Source organism: Lycium ferocissimum, chromosome 5, assembly GCF_029784015.1.
Source record: "Lycium ferocissimum isolate CSIRO_LF1 chromosome 5, AGI_CSIRO_Lferr_CH_V1, whole genome shotgun sequence".
NCBI lineage: Eukaryota > Viridiplantae > Streptophyta > Magnoliopsida > Solanales > Solanaceae > Lycium > Lycium ferocissimum.
In genome coordinates, this window is record NC_081346.1 from 9,839,516 (window position 1) to 9,855,290 (window position 15,775).

The 15,775-nt window shown below is 33.7% G+C and overlaps 1 protein-coding gene across 1 annotated transcript; it reads left to right on the plus strand.

The window, feature by feature from the left end:
* Positions 1-12,298: 12,298 nt before the first annotated feature.
* Positions 12,299-13,734, plus strand: LOC132055898 (short-chain dehydrogenase reductase 3b-like). Its single transcript, XM_059447913.1, has one exon. The coding sequence runs from the start codon at positions 12,630-12,632 to the stop codon at positions 13,407-13,409; it is 780 nt and encodes a 259-aa protein (XP_059303896.1). The 5' UTR covers positions 12,299-12,629; the 3' UTR covers positions 13,410-13,734.
* The last annotated feature ends 2,041 nt before the right edge of the window (positions 13,735-15,775 follow it).

The window sequence follows — 15,775 nt, forward strand, 5'->3', positions numbered from 1 at the left end:
GTACTGAGACATATGTGATGTCATTCGATAGCTATTTGAGAGACAAAACAAAATACATATTGTATCAAGCTACTAAGAAAAGAAGAGAAGGAAATAAGACTTTTAATTGGGTCTCAAAAATGGGAAGAAAGTGAAAGTGACATCGACTGAGTCCTAATGCAATGTAAGATGCATAAAATTGAAAGAGAGGAATCAGGAAAAGCAAATATCAGTGGTAAAACATTTATTGCTTGTTAAATTATGATGCATACTAGCTGTTTTTGTGACATTTTACCATAGTTATTTGGTTCAAAATATCTTATGTTTTTGGCAGAAAATTCATTTTGGGCTTGCTAATAAGTCGGGGATTCAACTTGATGTCCAATATATAACTCCAACTGCAAATTGTTTTCAACTCAATTTTGTTAGAGAGTACACTCATCACCATCATCACTATCATCAGCATCGTCTTGGTCATCTCCATCCTCTACCTCCACTACAATCTTTGGAACTGATGCCATAGGTCCTCATAAGTCTCATTTTTGGATTGGACCTTCTGTCAGAGCCTGAAAACAAATATTCTAGTTGAAAAATTGGAGAAATTTGTATAGGAAGCAAGCTTCGAGCAACCATCAAATGCATATCAAATCAATCTTCCTTGTACTTGGATTTCACATGAATATACGATACAACAATTAATCATTTACTAGTTATATTCTTTAATCTTCCATTATAAACGAATTGATATTGATGATAAAAAGACAGAATAAGGAAATAACATGGAACGCCTGATAAGAAGATAGAATAAGGAAATAACATGGAACGCGGGATAGTTTTCGATGCAGATTCTCATATGACATTGCACATAAACTAGGTATTTTCAAAATATGATTTGTCCCTCTTCTACACTTATAACATCAACATTCTTTTGGTGGCAATACTATAAAATTAGCCTTAAGGAAATATATAGTGAACCAGATTAAATGTACAGATGAGTGGCATGAAACAAATTACGCATTTGTAATTTGACACTAACTAATTATCGCTAACTAATTATCGAAAAGATGTATATTAGATGAAATTGAAATACCTAAAACGAGTAATTACATCCAGCAAGCTATATAAGCAATGAAAACCCCGATTTACAGTGTCCAAAAAAAAAAAGGTTGAAACTAAGAATAATCAAGATTCAAGAGCTTTCTCTCCACCTTAAAGCTTTCTCTCCACCTTAAAGCTTTCCTAGTGAAATAGCTGCTGGTAGGCTTCAACCCTCTACCTTATACCTTAATAGGGCGTAAGACAAACCCTGTATAGGCGTTCATCTTTAATTCTGTCGTGCGCGATTGCTGCGTCTCTGGGATCCCAACTGTTAACCGCAATGCCGATAACAATAGGAAGCAGCTTGCGGCCGAAATTGGTAGGCAGAGACATCATGGTCCGAGCAAAGGAAGAGACTTCTCGGATGATTGGCAGCATTCTGTACAAAGGCACACCTACTGAGCTTAGTATTTCGCAGAGGCTATCATCCACAGCATCATCACGAACAACAGCGTTACTTGGCAAATAGAAAGATTCCACGATAAATGGACCTCGAGGTTCCTCCACTATGGAATCCCCTTTCTTTGGCAAATACTGAACAAATTCTTGAACCCGAAGTTCGACCATGAAACACGGAGTAGTACTAGAATTTCTCTTCAAGTTAATCGTCTTCGGAATGATAAAATCGTCTGTCCAAACTTTGAAGTCATAGTCGGTTTGTAGATTCTCCATCTTCAATTCTTGTTGAGGCGATATTGAAACAGAGGACATTGCAGTGGCAGTGTCCCTGGGATCCCAACTGTTAACTGCAATACCAAGAACAATAGGAAGCAAAGGGCGGCCCAAATTGGCAGGTAGAGACATCATGGTCTGAGCATAGGAAGAGACTTCTTGGATGATTGGCAGCATTGAGTTGAGTGGCACACCTATAGAGCTTAGTATTTCGCATATGCTATCATCTGCAGCATCGTCACGAATCACAGCGTTACTAGGCAAATAGAACGATTCCACGATAAATGGACCTCGAGCTTCCTCTACTATGGAATCCTCGCTCTCTGGCAGATACTGAACAAATTCTTGAACCCGAAGTTCGATCAAGAATAACGAGGTAGTAGAATAAGTGTTGTTGTTCTTGATGCTCTTCAAGTTGATCTCCTTCGGAATGATGAAGTCGTCTGTCCAAACTTTGAACTCATACGAGGTTTGTAGATTCTCCATCTTCAGTTTTGTTTGGGGATAATATAGAGGATATTGCAAATTAGAAAGTTGAAAGGTAACCTAAATGAACAGAAGAGGATGTGTGATCTGTTGTTCCAACCATGTAAGTGTCTTATAGACTTTTGAGGATAGCCTAGTTTGTGTAGAAATAGGAACCTCAAGTTCCCTTAATTTCCAGGTTTTTGAAAATTTTGAAATAAAGGAAATAAAATTGTAAATTGAGAAGCCTGATTTGTGTAGAAATATGAATTTCAAGTTCCCTAAATTGTCCAGGTGTGGGAAGTTTTAAAATAAAGGCAAAACTGGTAACTTGAGAAGTAAGCAAGGCAATTGTGGTCTTATGATGTACAGTATACTAATGAAGCAAAAGTCAATCCAAGATTTTAATTTCATGAATTCCATATTTAAATCTTTAGCGCGGACCCTATTACACTTTAAAATTACAGGCTTTAAGTTTAATAAAATTTATTTCATTTTTTGTGAATTTTTACATAAAAATCTTTAGGTGATGTCCAAGAACAATTCCTAAGGCAGATTTTCTTGTTCTTCTTCTTATTTATTTTTTAGTATGTCAGAGATCAGTTCCAAATCTTGTGGCTTTACCCTTTATCGCCTATGTTTTTAAATATCCTCCTATATTTTTTTTAGTGTGAGTTATGTAAGAATTAGAGTAACTAATTATTATCTAGCTTGACCAGTTAAACATTTCTAATTCGATAAATCAGAAAACCCACAAGTAGGTCTATTTGTTCTGTTTTTTGAGCTTCGTTCTGTATAAGATTGAGAAGTTAAAAAATCACACCTACCTGCCTAGAATTGGTTTACTAAGGGTGTCAATGGTACGGTTCGAACGGTTATTTTATAAAATTTATACCATACCAATTTTTTGGTTATCTGATTTTGTAGAACCAAAATTACACTTTTCGAAACTGTCTCATCATCTCGGTTTCTCTTCGGTATCGGTACGGTTCGGTTAATTTTCGGTTTTCTTTTAGAAACAGAACATCATGTTACAGTCACTAGTAAAAGTTAAAGACACGATGCATACTTCTACAGGACTATGGCAAAAACTCCCTAGATATTTTTACTATTTAAAGGGTGATGAATCAAGAAAACATGAAAGACGACAAGAATAAAGATTGATCCCTCTATTTTACGATAGTGTAAAATAATATTAAGCAAAGACAAAAAGTATAATTTAGATCGCACGAATCAAAATGGGACTCAAGAACGGAGTCTACTAAGATTAAGTATCCAATTAAGATATATTTAAAATTATACGAGAAGAAAGATATCTAATATTGTGTAGCTTTCTATCCGAGATCGTTGGAATACCTCGTAGCTTACAAGCTAGTTACTACTTGATATGCTAGTACTAATTGATATCAAAATTATAACAGGTTTCAGCGTTGGAACTTTAGGTTTTAATTATGTTGCCCACTTGTAGACGTTTTCATCATCCCGAACCCAAGGCGTAAATTTTAATATTTTATTATATTTAAATTTAATATATAGAATATATTTTACACATATAAACTTATTCGGTACGATTCAGTAAAATTAAAAACTAATCTAATTATTCGGTACGGTTATAAATTCATATAAAAACTGTCGATTTAATTTAAAAAACCGAAAAATCGATTTGGTACGGTACGATTCGGTCGGTTGAGTCGGTATTTTTTAAAAGGCATAATACATAAATAGGCCCTTAAACTTGACCTCATTTTTTAAGTGTGACCTCCAACTTTGGGTGTGCACAAGTAGGCACATCAACTTGTAAAAAAGTTGAACACATAAACACAAATGCTGATGTGGCATTGACGTGGCACATAATTTTAGAGGTGTCTAGATGATCATTTTGTAAACTAAAGTGTTCAACTGAAAAAGTGGAAACAAGTTGAGGTGCCGACTTGTGCACACCCAAAATTGGAGGGCGTACTTAAAAAATGAAACCAAATTTGAGGGTTTATTTAGGTATTATGCCTTTTAAAAAACATTTACACCCCTCGGTTTAAAACATGCTACGACATCCTCTCCTCCGGGCACCATTTAGTGTAGAGTCCGAAGCTTAAATGACAAGAATTTAAAGCAAATAAACAAAATGAGGTTAAAAATTTCACAAACCAAAACGAGTTGTTCCCAAATACTTCCCTTTTTTTTTTTTTTTTTTTTTTTTTTTGTAGAGTTAGAACAAGTCTTAGGTTATACTACGACTTACAACTGAAAAAAAAAAAAAACTCTATAATATCGGGGCCCACTAATACAAGATTTGAAATCGGATGAATCTTTTTAAAAATAAATAAATAAATTCTAAATCTTGTATTAGTGGGCCCCGAATATATAATTGTAAGTCATAGGATAAGCTTCGACTTGTTCGGAGGGAAATTCAAGCCCTGTTGCTGCTACATGACAGTTTCTCCCTATTTAGTGGACACACAAATTTGGTTAGCACTATCGCACTAACCAGAACTACAACACCATATGCGGTCATTTGGTAGCTGGTTTAGAGGTGGGTTATTCAAGTATTAAATTCTGCATAAGTAATGGTAACATGTTTGGTAGCTAGTTAGGAGGTAAGTTATTCATATATAAAATTAGTAAGGTGTTTGGTTTGCATTGTAGAGACCGTATAACACTCAAAAGCGTACAATGAGAACTCCAGCAAGAGTCGTATCAGGAATTCGGGGATTAGTTTGTACGTGTACTAAAAATTGCTGTAATACAAGAAATTTTATTTTGCAAGTCATATATCCAACACTACTTATGTGAGAATTCTTTACTACTTGACAAGTAGACACTTGCTTGTTTTAAGCATAAACAAAAAAGGCAATGTTGATTTTTTCCTTAATTAAAATGCTTAGCTAGAAAAGAAAAAGAAAAAGAAAACTTAAAATATCTTCAAAATTGACAATTAGAGAATAGTAACAATATAAATTGATCATTTTATATTATTTTATGTTATTATATAATATGTAATACTCCAATTTCTGTTATATTAATGGAGGAATGAACTTCACTAAATAATTTAGGTTAAAATCCCAAAACTTTGTCTTAAGTGCTATTGGTCTTCTTCTTTTTTTTGCTAAAAGAAAACTGAATAGAGTTATAATTAAGGACACATGATCATGAACCAGTTGCACTCGTGAAACATTACTTTACTTTACTACCATTTAGAAGAGGGAGTTTGGGGCACTTTTTCGTCGTCTGTTGTGGACCTCCCAAAAAAAAAAAAAAAAAATTTTTTGGGCCCCATATTAATCAAGTCCTAAAAAAAAAAAAAAAAAAAAAATTGTGGGCCCCATATTAAACAACATCGAGTATTAACAAAAAGTGGAACCCACCACATTCAAAATCAGGGGAAAAAAAAAGTGGACCCCATATTAACAAAATCAAGCAGTAAAAAAGTGAATCCCATATTTAAAAAACAAACACTGTTAAAAAAAAATGTGGGCCCCATAGCAAACACTAATATAATAAAGTTTTAAATACGGAGCACAAACTGCAATGTTATATTAATCGTGTTTTGAACATAGTATCCCATATTGACAAAATTACTACTATATAGAAAGGTGGGGTTGGGCACTTTTTCGTCGTCCGTTTGTGGGCCCACATATTTTAAACAACTACTAATATTTAAAAACAACTACTAATATTTAAAAAAAAAAAATTGTGGCCCACATATTTTAAACAACTACTAATATTTAAAAAAAAAAAAATTGTGGGTCCCATATTAAACACCAACCAAGAATTAAAAAAAAAAAAAAAGAGAAGAAAAACAAGTGGAACCCACCACGTCCAAACTCACAAAAAAAAAATGGATCCCATATTAACAAAATCAAGCAATATAAAAAAAAAAAAAAGTGAATCTCATATTAAAAAAACACAGCAACATACTTAAAATACAAAAATGCTTAGAAAATCAAACAATTAAATCAATAATGATGGATTTATTGTCACATGCGTATCAACCCATTAGTGAGAGAAAATGAAATTATTGTACAACAACATACTTAAAATACTTATATATATATATATAAAATAGTGGAACCCACCATCTCTAAACTCACGGGAAAAAAAATGGACCCCATATTGACAAAATCAAGCAATATAAAAAAAAATAAAAAAAAAGTGAGTCCCATATTAAAAAAACAAACAATGTCAAAAAAAAAAAAAGTACGGACTTTGTATTTAAAGAAAACACTAATATAATAAAGGTTTAGATACGAAGCACAAACTACAATATTATATTAATCGTGTTTTGAACATAGTCTCTCTATATATATATGCATAAAAATAGTGCAAACTAATAATGTCCAAAAGGGTGGGCCCCATACTAAATAACACCAAGCAATATAAAAAAAAAAGAAAAAAAAAAGAAACTATATAAAGCATGGGTTTAGACTCATGCTTCATCGTCCGTTGTCCCTTAAAAAAAAAGGGGGTGGGCCCCATACTAAATAACATCGAGCAATTAAAAAAAAAAGGAAGAAAAAAAATTGGAACTCACCATCTCCAAACTCATGGGAAAAAATAAACTGGACCCCATATTAATAAAATCAAGCAATATTAAAAAAAAAAAAATTGAACCCCATATTAAAAAAAAATATAATATTAAAAAAAAAGAAAAGACTTTTTTATTCGTAGCAAACACTAATATAATAAAGTTTTAGATACGAGACAAACTACAATGTTATATTAATCGTGTTTTGAACATAATATATGTATATATATTATATGCATAAAAATAGTAAAACTAATAATGTCCAAAAAAAAAAAGTGCACCCCATAAAGGATGGACCCCATACTAAACAACATCAAACAATATATATAAAAAAAATAAAAAAAGTGAAACCCACCATCTCCAAACTCACGATAAAAAAAAAGTGGACCCCATATTAACAAAATCAAGCAATATAAAAAAAAAAGTGAACCCCATATTAAAAAAGAAAAATGTCAAAAAAAAAGTGCAGACTTTGTATTCGTCAAACACTAATATAATAAAGTTTTAGATACGGAAAGACAAACTACAATGTTATATTAATCGTGTTTTGAACATAGTGTGTATATATATATATATGCATAAAAATAGTGCAAATTAATAATGTCAAAAAAAAAAAGCACCCCACATTAAAAAATCAAACAATATTCATGTAATTTCCAAAGTATCTCATTGAGTCAATAATGATGGATTCATTGCCACGTGCGTATCAATCCATTAGTGGGAGCAAATGAAATTGTTTTTCTTCAAAAGGTTAGGTAGTCAAATCATACAATTTTCTTTCTTTTTTTATATTAGCCTGAGATTTAATCTAGCTATTAAACTGTTGTATTTGCTATTCCGTCATGTCATTTATTTGTTATGTTTACTAAAATAAATATACTTAAAATATTTATATTTTAAAATAAGATAAAATTTAATTACTTTTTTATTTTTATTCTTACTCCAATAAATGTGAAAAGAGATTAATGTCGTAGAAAAATATATATCAAATGGAAATCAAATAATGAATAAGGTAAATTAGTCAAATTATAATTCTAATCGACGTTTTCTTAAAAAACCATGCAAAAGACAACATGACAAGTAAAATGAGCTAAATCGAGAATATTTACCAAAAATTAAAAAATAGTATTTCTTCGTTTAAATAGAAAATCAATTTCTACTTTGTTTTGTTTTAAACATGTAAAATTAATTTAATAATTTAAATTAGAATTATCCAAATCAAAATTTGATAAAAAATAATAAGTATTTTACACTTTTAAATTAATCGAATTAAAATTAAAAGTATCAGCGATGCTTAAATATTGTTATTGTTTTATTTCAAAGAGAGGAAAATAGTTTCTTTTTAAACAAGTCTTCTCTTTTAAAAAATATTAATAAATTTGCCGATTTTGTATTCGTAACAACCATTAATATAATAAAATTTTAAATACGGAGCACAAACTACAATGTTATATTAATCGTGCTTTGAACATAATATATATATATATATATATATATATATATATAATCACCATTTAAAGACAACTATATACACATAGATGCACTATAATCTAAAGTGTTGGGCCCGTGTGCAGCACGGGCATAGACCGCTAGTATAACTATATTTGACTGTACAATGATTTTTAATATTTACAATTGAATATTTGATAAAAACAATATTTAGAGAAACAATTTATTTTCGATACTGAATAACAAAAATTATATTACGAAAGCAAAGGTTTTAAAACACTGCAATTAAAAGATTTCGTAATGCCAATTTGGTTACCATTCTCTATTTGCAGATTTTAGAGATATTTTCAATTGTTTTATTTCTATTTTTTTTTTTTTTTTTTCTAGCTAGGCAATTGAATTAATTCAGGAAAAATGTGGACTTTAACATTGCCTTTTTTGTTTATGCTTAAAACAAGCAAGAGTCCATTTGTCAAGTAGTAAAGTAGCCTCATACAAATAGTGTTGATTATGTGACTCACAAAATAAAATTTATCTAATATATGTTTATACATCTTTCTCCCATAGAGGACTTTCCGAATTCAGATTTTGACCAAATAACGTTTATATGCGTTTTTTCAGCATTGGAATTATAAACCTTCTATCTGATAGAACTTTTTTATGTATTTCGCTTGTCTTAAAACTTAATCCTTCAAAACATGAGGAATATTAATTGATCAGTCCATTTAAATACGGGAAAAAGAATAAATAAATGCCATAATAATAGCAAAAGAAAAGAAAGAGGCCGTAAGAAATAATTAAATTAATTAATGGAAGAGAATAATATAAAAGGAAGCCGGGCTTGGATTCTTGAAGTAGGATATGGCTTAAATACGTCAAGAATAGATTTTATTGCAATAAACTTGTGTCTTCAAAATTAATTTAAAAAAATTAATCATCTTCCAAAATTTTAAAACAATTTTTGGCAGTCGAAGTTGTCCATAATTTTCCTCGAGGAGATGGTCTCGCAAAGCCTATTATGCATCTGATTTGAATTTAGTGATTTGGTTCTTGACAATGCAACTATTCAACACATGCCTTGTAAATTCATCTGGATTCTTCCCATCATCAATCAAGTTGAGAACATCTATTGGCACTGGAATATTATTGCATTTTTCTCCCAATTTGGCCATATTATCAAGCTCAACCACAAGATTGTTCAAGCCTAGAACAAGGGCAAGTTGATTGTAAGAAGTGTAGACGGTGAGATAAAGCTGGTGGAGAATTCCTAGGGTCTTGTGATTCTTGTCCATTGAATTTATGACTTTTTTCAGATTTTGTTTTGACTTGTGGTTGTTGGATATAGGGTTTATTATTCCGATGGCAACGTTAAGCTGCGATGAGTCCTTAGCTTAAGAGAAATTGCGAATTCGAGAGGGTGCAGTGATACTGCGAATTACAAAGTTGTAACCTAAATGAACAGAAGAGGTTGTGTGACCAGTTGTTCTAGCCGTGTAAGTCTTTTATAGACTTTGAGGAAAGCCTAGTTTGTGTAGGAATAGGAACCTCAAGTTTCCTAAATTGTCCAAGGTTTTGGAAATTTTCAAAATAAAGGAAAATACGTTTTAGAAAGTTTTGAAATAAAGGTAAAATTGGCGACTTGAGAAGAAGCAATGCAATCGTGGCCTCATGAAGCACGCAGTATACTAATGTAGCAAAAGGGAATCCAAGATTTTAATTTAATGAATTCCATCTTACTGATATTTTTGGCATGGGGTCTATTCATTTATTATGCGTTCAATTTTTAATAAAATTTACTGAAATTTTTTGTGAATTTTTACATAAAAATATGTAGGTGATGTACAAGAAATGTTGGATCCGACCCGGTACGGTTGACTGTGAAGAATAAATTGGAAGAACAATTCCTAAGGCAGATCTTTTTATTCTTCGAAGTATTTATTTATTTATTGTATGTGAGTGATCAATTCCGAACCTTGTTGCTTTACCCTTTATCGCCTATGTTTTGCAGATATTCTCTTATAATTTTTTGGGTGTAAGTTATGTAAGAATTAGTTACAACTAATTCTTATCTAGCTTGACCAGTTAAACATTTCTAATTCAATAAATCAGAAAAGTGAAAACCAAACAAATAGGTCTATCAATGCACTTGTTCTGTTTTTCGAGCTTTGTTTATATAAGATGGAGAAGTAAAACGCTCCCTGCCTAGAATTGGTTTAATACATGCTACAAGATTCTGTCCTCTGGGTACCATGTTAGTGGTGTAGACTTAACAGGTCCACATCACACATTGAAAACATTTTGCAGTGATAGTGTTCTTCAACTTATTACAGTGATTGATATAGTGGGATAACGTTGAAAGTATCAACTCATGTTGCCTGCTGATCGATTTGCTTATGATAATGTAACATGCTTTTCTGTATGAAATGCCCTCATATGCTTCTTTAAAGTCGCAACTTTGTTTTCCTTTACAATTGTTAAATATCAGAACCCTGTCCACTTTTACCATTTACTAGAAATTCTGTGCAACAACACAAGCTGATCAGAACGTCCCTAATGTCTTGACGGTAAAGACTTAGCCACACACCTGGTTCTTTACTTGTTACATCAACCAAATATTTGCATGTCTCTTTCATACATACATTTTTCACTTAACCATGGTTAAGAGCTAATTAAGGCCCCTCTCTAGAAAAACAGAAAGCGGCAGATCGCTATAGCTGTGGATATGCCTTTTCCCCAGAATCTGCCTCTGGGCTACTGCTGAAATCCAGTAATGTAGCATGACCAGAAGGAAGCAGAATCGTTTGACTCTCCAACATCCTCTGATATGATACGAATACAGAAAATTTGTGATCATGGTATCGAGATTTATGACAAACTTGTATCATGCTCAGCAATGCAGGTTACAGGAGTTGCCCTAGACTATGTCCAAGAGGTCCTTCATCTTGACAAGGGACACACTTTTGGAGTCAACCTCTGTGAAAAGGCAGCTGAGGGGAAGCACCCTTGTATATAGAGGTGGATCCCGGATTTAAACTTCACGGGTTTGGAATGTCACTTTTCACTAACTATTTGGGAAACATCAAACAATGCTATCATTTGACTGATGCAGGCAGGTTCGCCGACAGGGGATGAGAGTGAGTTCTTAGGTTCGCCGACAGGGGATGAGAGTGAGTTCTTTCACCTCTTTGCTTTTACATACTACTCACTCTATTTCAATTTATTTGTGTGGTTTTGCACGGAGTTTAAAAAGTAGAGAAGTCTTTTGAATCTTGTGATCTTAAACTAAAGATAAGTAAAATGTATCAAAATGTCATTTAATCTTGTGGTCTTAAACATGCCACGTGGAAAGTTGGAACTGAAAAGTTACAAAAAAAATGAAAGAGACATTCTTTTTTAAACGGACTAAAAAGGAAAGTAAGACAAACAAATTGAAGCAACGGGAGTACCTTCTGACTAGAGTGCTGCAGAGAAGGGTCGAGCACTCGAGAAGCATTTTTAGCTAGTTGAAGGATAAATTAATAAAACTTCCTCATGTGGTAGAACACAGATGCAATCCTTGTTCTCGGTCTCTGATAACACTGCATTATGTCTGGCCATGTTATCACCATTGATGGAGCTTTTCTAGCCTGTATCAATCAATTAAGACATTGTCAGCCATAAAGAAGAACTAGCATGATCACATTGCACCATTACAAAGTTATCCTTTCTGTCCGCTCTACATATATTCTGCATAATTTAATCGTTAAAGCTACAATATTATGGCTTGCTGTATTGTACTCTGGTAATAAATTAAATTATCTGATCACAAACCACATGAAGTTTACAACTTGTATATAAACTGTTTGTGGCATCTACAAGTTCGTTTTCTTGGTCAGCCATTTTGTAAAGTTGAGGATGGTAATAAGAAGGTGCTTTGGTACTAAGGAGGCATTGGATGCTTCTAGAAGAAAACGAGATTAGTTTAAAACACAGCTGCTATAGTTTATTTAACTCAAATGGTTAGGACCTTGAAAAACTAGAAACATCTTTCTTGTGAATTGCAGATTCCAATTACATGTGAGTAAAGTTTTTTCTGCCTGAATGGGCGGGTTTTTGCTGGATTTTAACAAGAAAATGAAATAGAACTAAGTTTGGACCCCCTCCCTGGTCCCCAGGGCCAGGGTGGCTACAATAAGCGATGGGGTCTTCTTTGTCATTGATTCCAACATATGAACAGACAAAATTAAGGGTAGTTCTGCTAATTTAATAACTCGCAAAATTCAACTGATGTTGGCCTTTACCTAATCATAATAATTACTTTTATGAAGTTTCCACATGCACATGTCAATTTTTCTATTCAATTTGTTGCATGTGTCAACGTGGAAGAAAATGGTAGTCTCAACTTCTGTATAAATACACCAGTACCAGAGCATTACCTTCAAATTGAGTCCAAAATTTGAAGAAAATGGATAGTAAAAAATTGGAAGGTAAAATTGCCATCATTACCGGAGGAGCAAGTGGTATCGGCGAAGCCACGTCACGTCTCTTTGCTCAACATGGTGCTAAGATTGTAATTGCTGATATCCAAGAAGAAAAGGGTCGATCAGTTACGGAATCCATCGGGTCCAGTCACTGCACTTTCATCAAATGTGACGTCACAGACGAGAAACAGGTTCAATCGTTGGTGCAATCAACGGTGGAGATTCACGGTAAGGTCAACATCATGTTCAGTAATGCCGGAATTGCTAGCACACACGAGCATGAACAAGATATCCTAGGGTTTAATCTGGATGCTTTAGACAACCTATTCGCGATCAACGTACGCGGGTCAGTGGCGTGTGTGAAACACGCGGCGAAGGCCATGGTGGAGAGTGGTGTAAAAGGGAATATAATATGCACGGCAAGCTTGACGGCCACGATGGGGATAACAAAGCAAATTGACTACGCAATGTCGAAGCATGCAGTACTTGGATTGGTGAAGTGTGCAAGTAAGGGACTAGGTAAGTATGGTATACGTGTGAACTGTGTTTCTCCTGCGGCAGTGGCAACACCATTGTTAGAGAAATCGATGAAGATGAGTGTAGAGGATTTAGAGAAACTGTTTGAGTCTTTCAATTGCTTAAAAAATGGGACTTTAAGAGCTTCTCATGTAGCTGATGCAGTCTTGTTTTTGGCTTCAGATGACTCTCAGTTTGTCACTGGCCATAATTTGGTCGTCGATGGAGGCTTTCATCCGCCTGTGTGATTATTGTTGGGGCTTAGGTTTGCGCTCTAGTGGAAGATTTCTAAGATTGAGTGTGTCGGGATTGGTAATTAAGATGCAGTCTGTTGGCTATGTAAAATTGTCCAAATTCCAATGTTTTGATTACATTCATGATTTGGCAAATCGCAAGCTACAATTCGAGAAGTGGTGGGCATGTTGATACTAATTTAGAGTTAGTGCCCTGTACGACCAGTTTGGCTTGCGAATCCATGGTCTGTAGAGTGTGTTTTTAGTACAGGTCTGTAGGGCAATAATTCAATCTATATTTATATGATCCCACGACATAGACCCGGTGATGTGGCATGTCTCATGGATCAAAAAACTTATTTATCTTTTTTCTGTTTTTCGCTTTTTCCCTCTAATTTAAATATAATACTTAATAATTACATTCAAATAATTATGTTTCAATTGCACCTCTTCGTGGAAAGCGCCGCTTCGAAATCGTCCAAACAATTGTTTCGTTAGTAAATAAAAATAAGAGCAAAAAATCATTTCAACATGATCCTCCGAAACTAGCCACTTCAAACCAACAGATTAGACGAAATCTTCATCGTAATTGGTAAATTTTTTACTTGATTTTCCAACTTTGATCTTTCATATGAATTATCACAAACCGTAATTAAGTAATAAAAGTATGTGCATAGAACACCTTCCATATATTCACTAAACATTGTTGATAAAAATATTAGGTTTTTGGGTTTTCCCTTCCTATGTGGAATTGGATTAATAAAACTCAATTCAATTAGGTTTTTGGATTTTCCCTTCCTATGTGGAATTGGATTAATAAAACTCAATCCAATTTGGATCAAGGCCATTTTTGCCCAAAAATTCCTCTATATATAGGATCAATTTAGGTCTCATTTTCATAACACAAGAGTGAATTCATAGCGCCCATATAGAGAAAAACGTGAGAGAGAAAGCGATTTTCGCATTTTCGGTAAATTTTTTGCTATAGTAGTCCGCTTTAAATTGCGTTTCCCAATTCGTTAACCGTTGGATCGTGCTGAAATTTGAACTGGGGGTTCTCAACATCTGGTTCTTCGATTTCAACGGTGGAGATCAGATTTGTGGTCTGTAGCTCCAGTTTTCGAGTACGAACGATTTTTACCATCTTCATTTTGGGGGTGATTTCTCTCCTTTCTTTGCTAGTTTTGGTGCTATATTTTATGTATTGTTGCTCCGTGCTTGGCTTTGTTGTTGTAGCCATTTGGAGAACATTGTTGTAACTCTTGTTGTTTATAGTGGAGCTTTTGTGGTAGGAGGTCCCGTGGATGTTTCTTCAAATAATATGAAGGGTTTTACCACGTAAATTTGGTGTCTCTTCCATTCGATTTATTTTTTTGCTTTGCTATTTTATTGTTGGTATAGCCCGCCCAAATTTCCATCCCGTGCTAGTGTTTATTATCTTCTATTGGTTCAAATAGTGTGGGAAGTTTTGACTTGGGTATTTAACGTTTGTTACCTTGTCGTGCAATTTGGTTATTACTTGTTTCTTCCGAACAAAGTGGTATCAGAGTTTGTAGTTATATTTGGTTGTGTTGATTGTCTATTTGAATGATGAAGGCAAATATGAGCAAGATGGTTTGTTTAAATGGCAGTAATTACCATATTTGGAAAAGCAAGATGAAAGATCTTCTATTTGTCAAGAATACCTGTGTTTGCTTCTAAGAAACCTGAGTCTATTGAAGATGACGATTGGGAATTTGAGCAACATATTGTTATTTGGTTTGTGGCTATATTAGGCAATGGGTTGAAGTTAATGTTCGAAATCATATTGTGAATAAGACAAATGCTAAAAGCTTGTGGGAAAAGCTCGAGAGACTTTATGCTTCAAAAACTAGCAATAATAAGTTGTTCCTATTCGTGAAAACAATTGATGAATATTAGATACAAAGAGGGCAGCCCTATTTTCGATCATATCAATGATTTTTAATGGTGTCCTTGATCGGTCCGGAATGGGTGTCAAGTTTGATAAAGAAATACGGGGACTTTGGCTTTTTAATACTCGCAGACTTCGGGAAACTCTTCGAGTTTCTTTGACTATTATATACTCGCTCCCAATGATGGTGTAACCATGGAATATGCTAAGAGTGGTGTTTTGAATGAAGATGAGAAGAAGATCTCAAGCGTCGTCTTCTTCAACTTCACACTCCGATGTTTTGGTTCATCAAGACTTTTGGGGAAGAAGTAGCTCAGAGGTCAGAATGACAGAGGCAAAAGTAGAAGCAAGTCAAGATCCTCCAGGTACAAGAATCTTACATGTGACTATTGTCACTTGAAAGGGCACGTCAAGAAACATTGCTACAAGTTTAATAGAGACCAGAAAAGGCAAAAGAAAGAAGGCGATA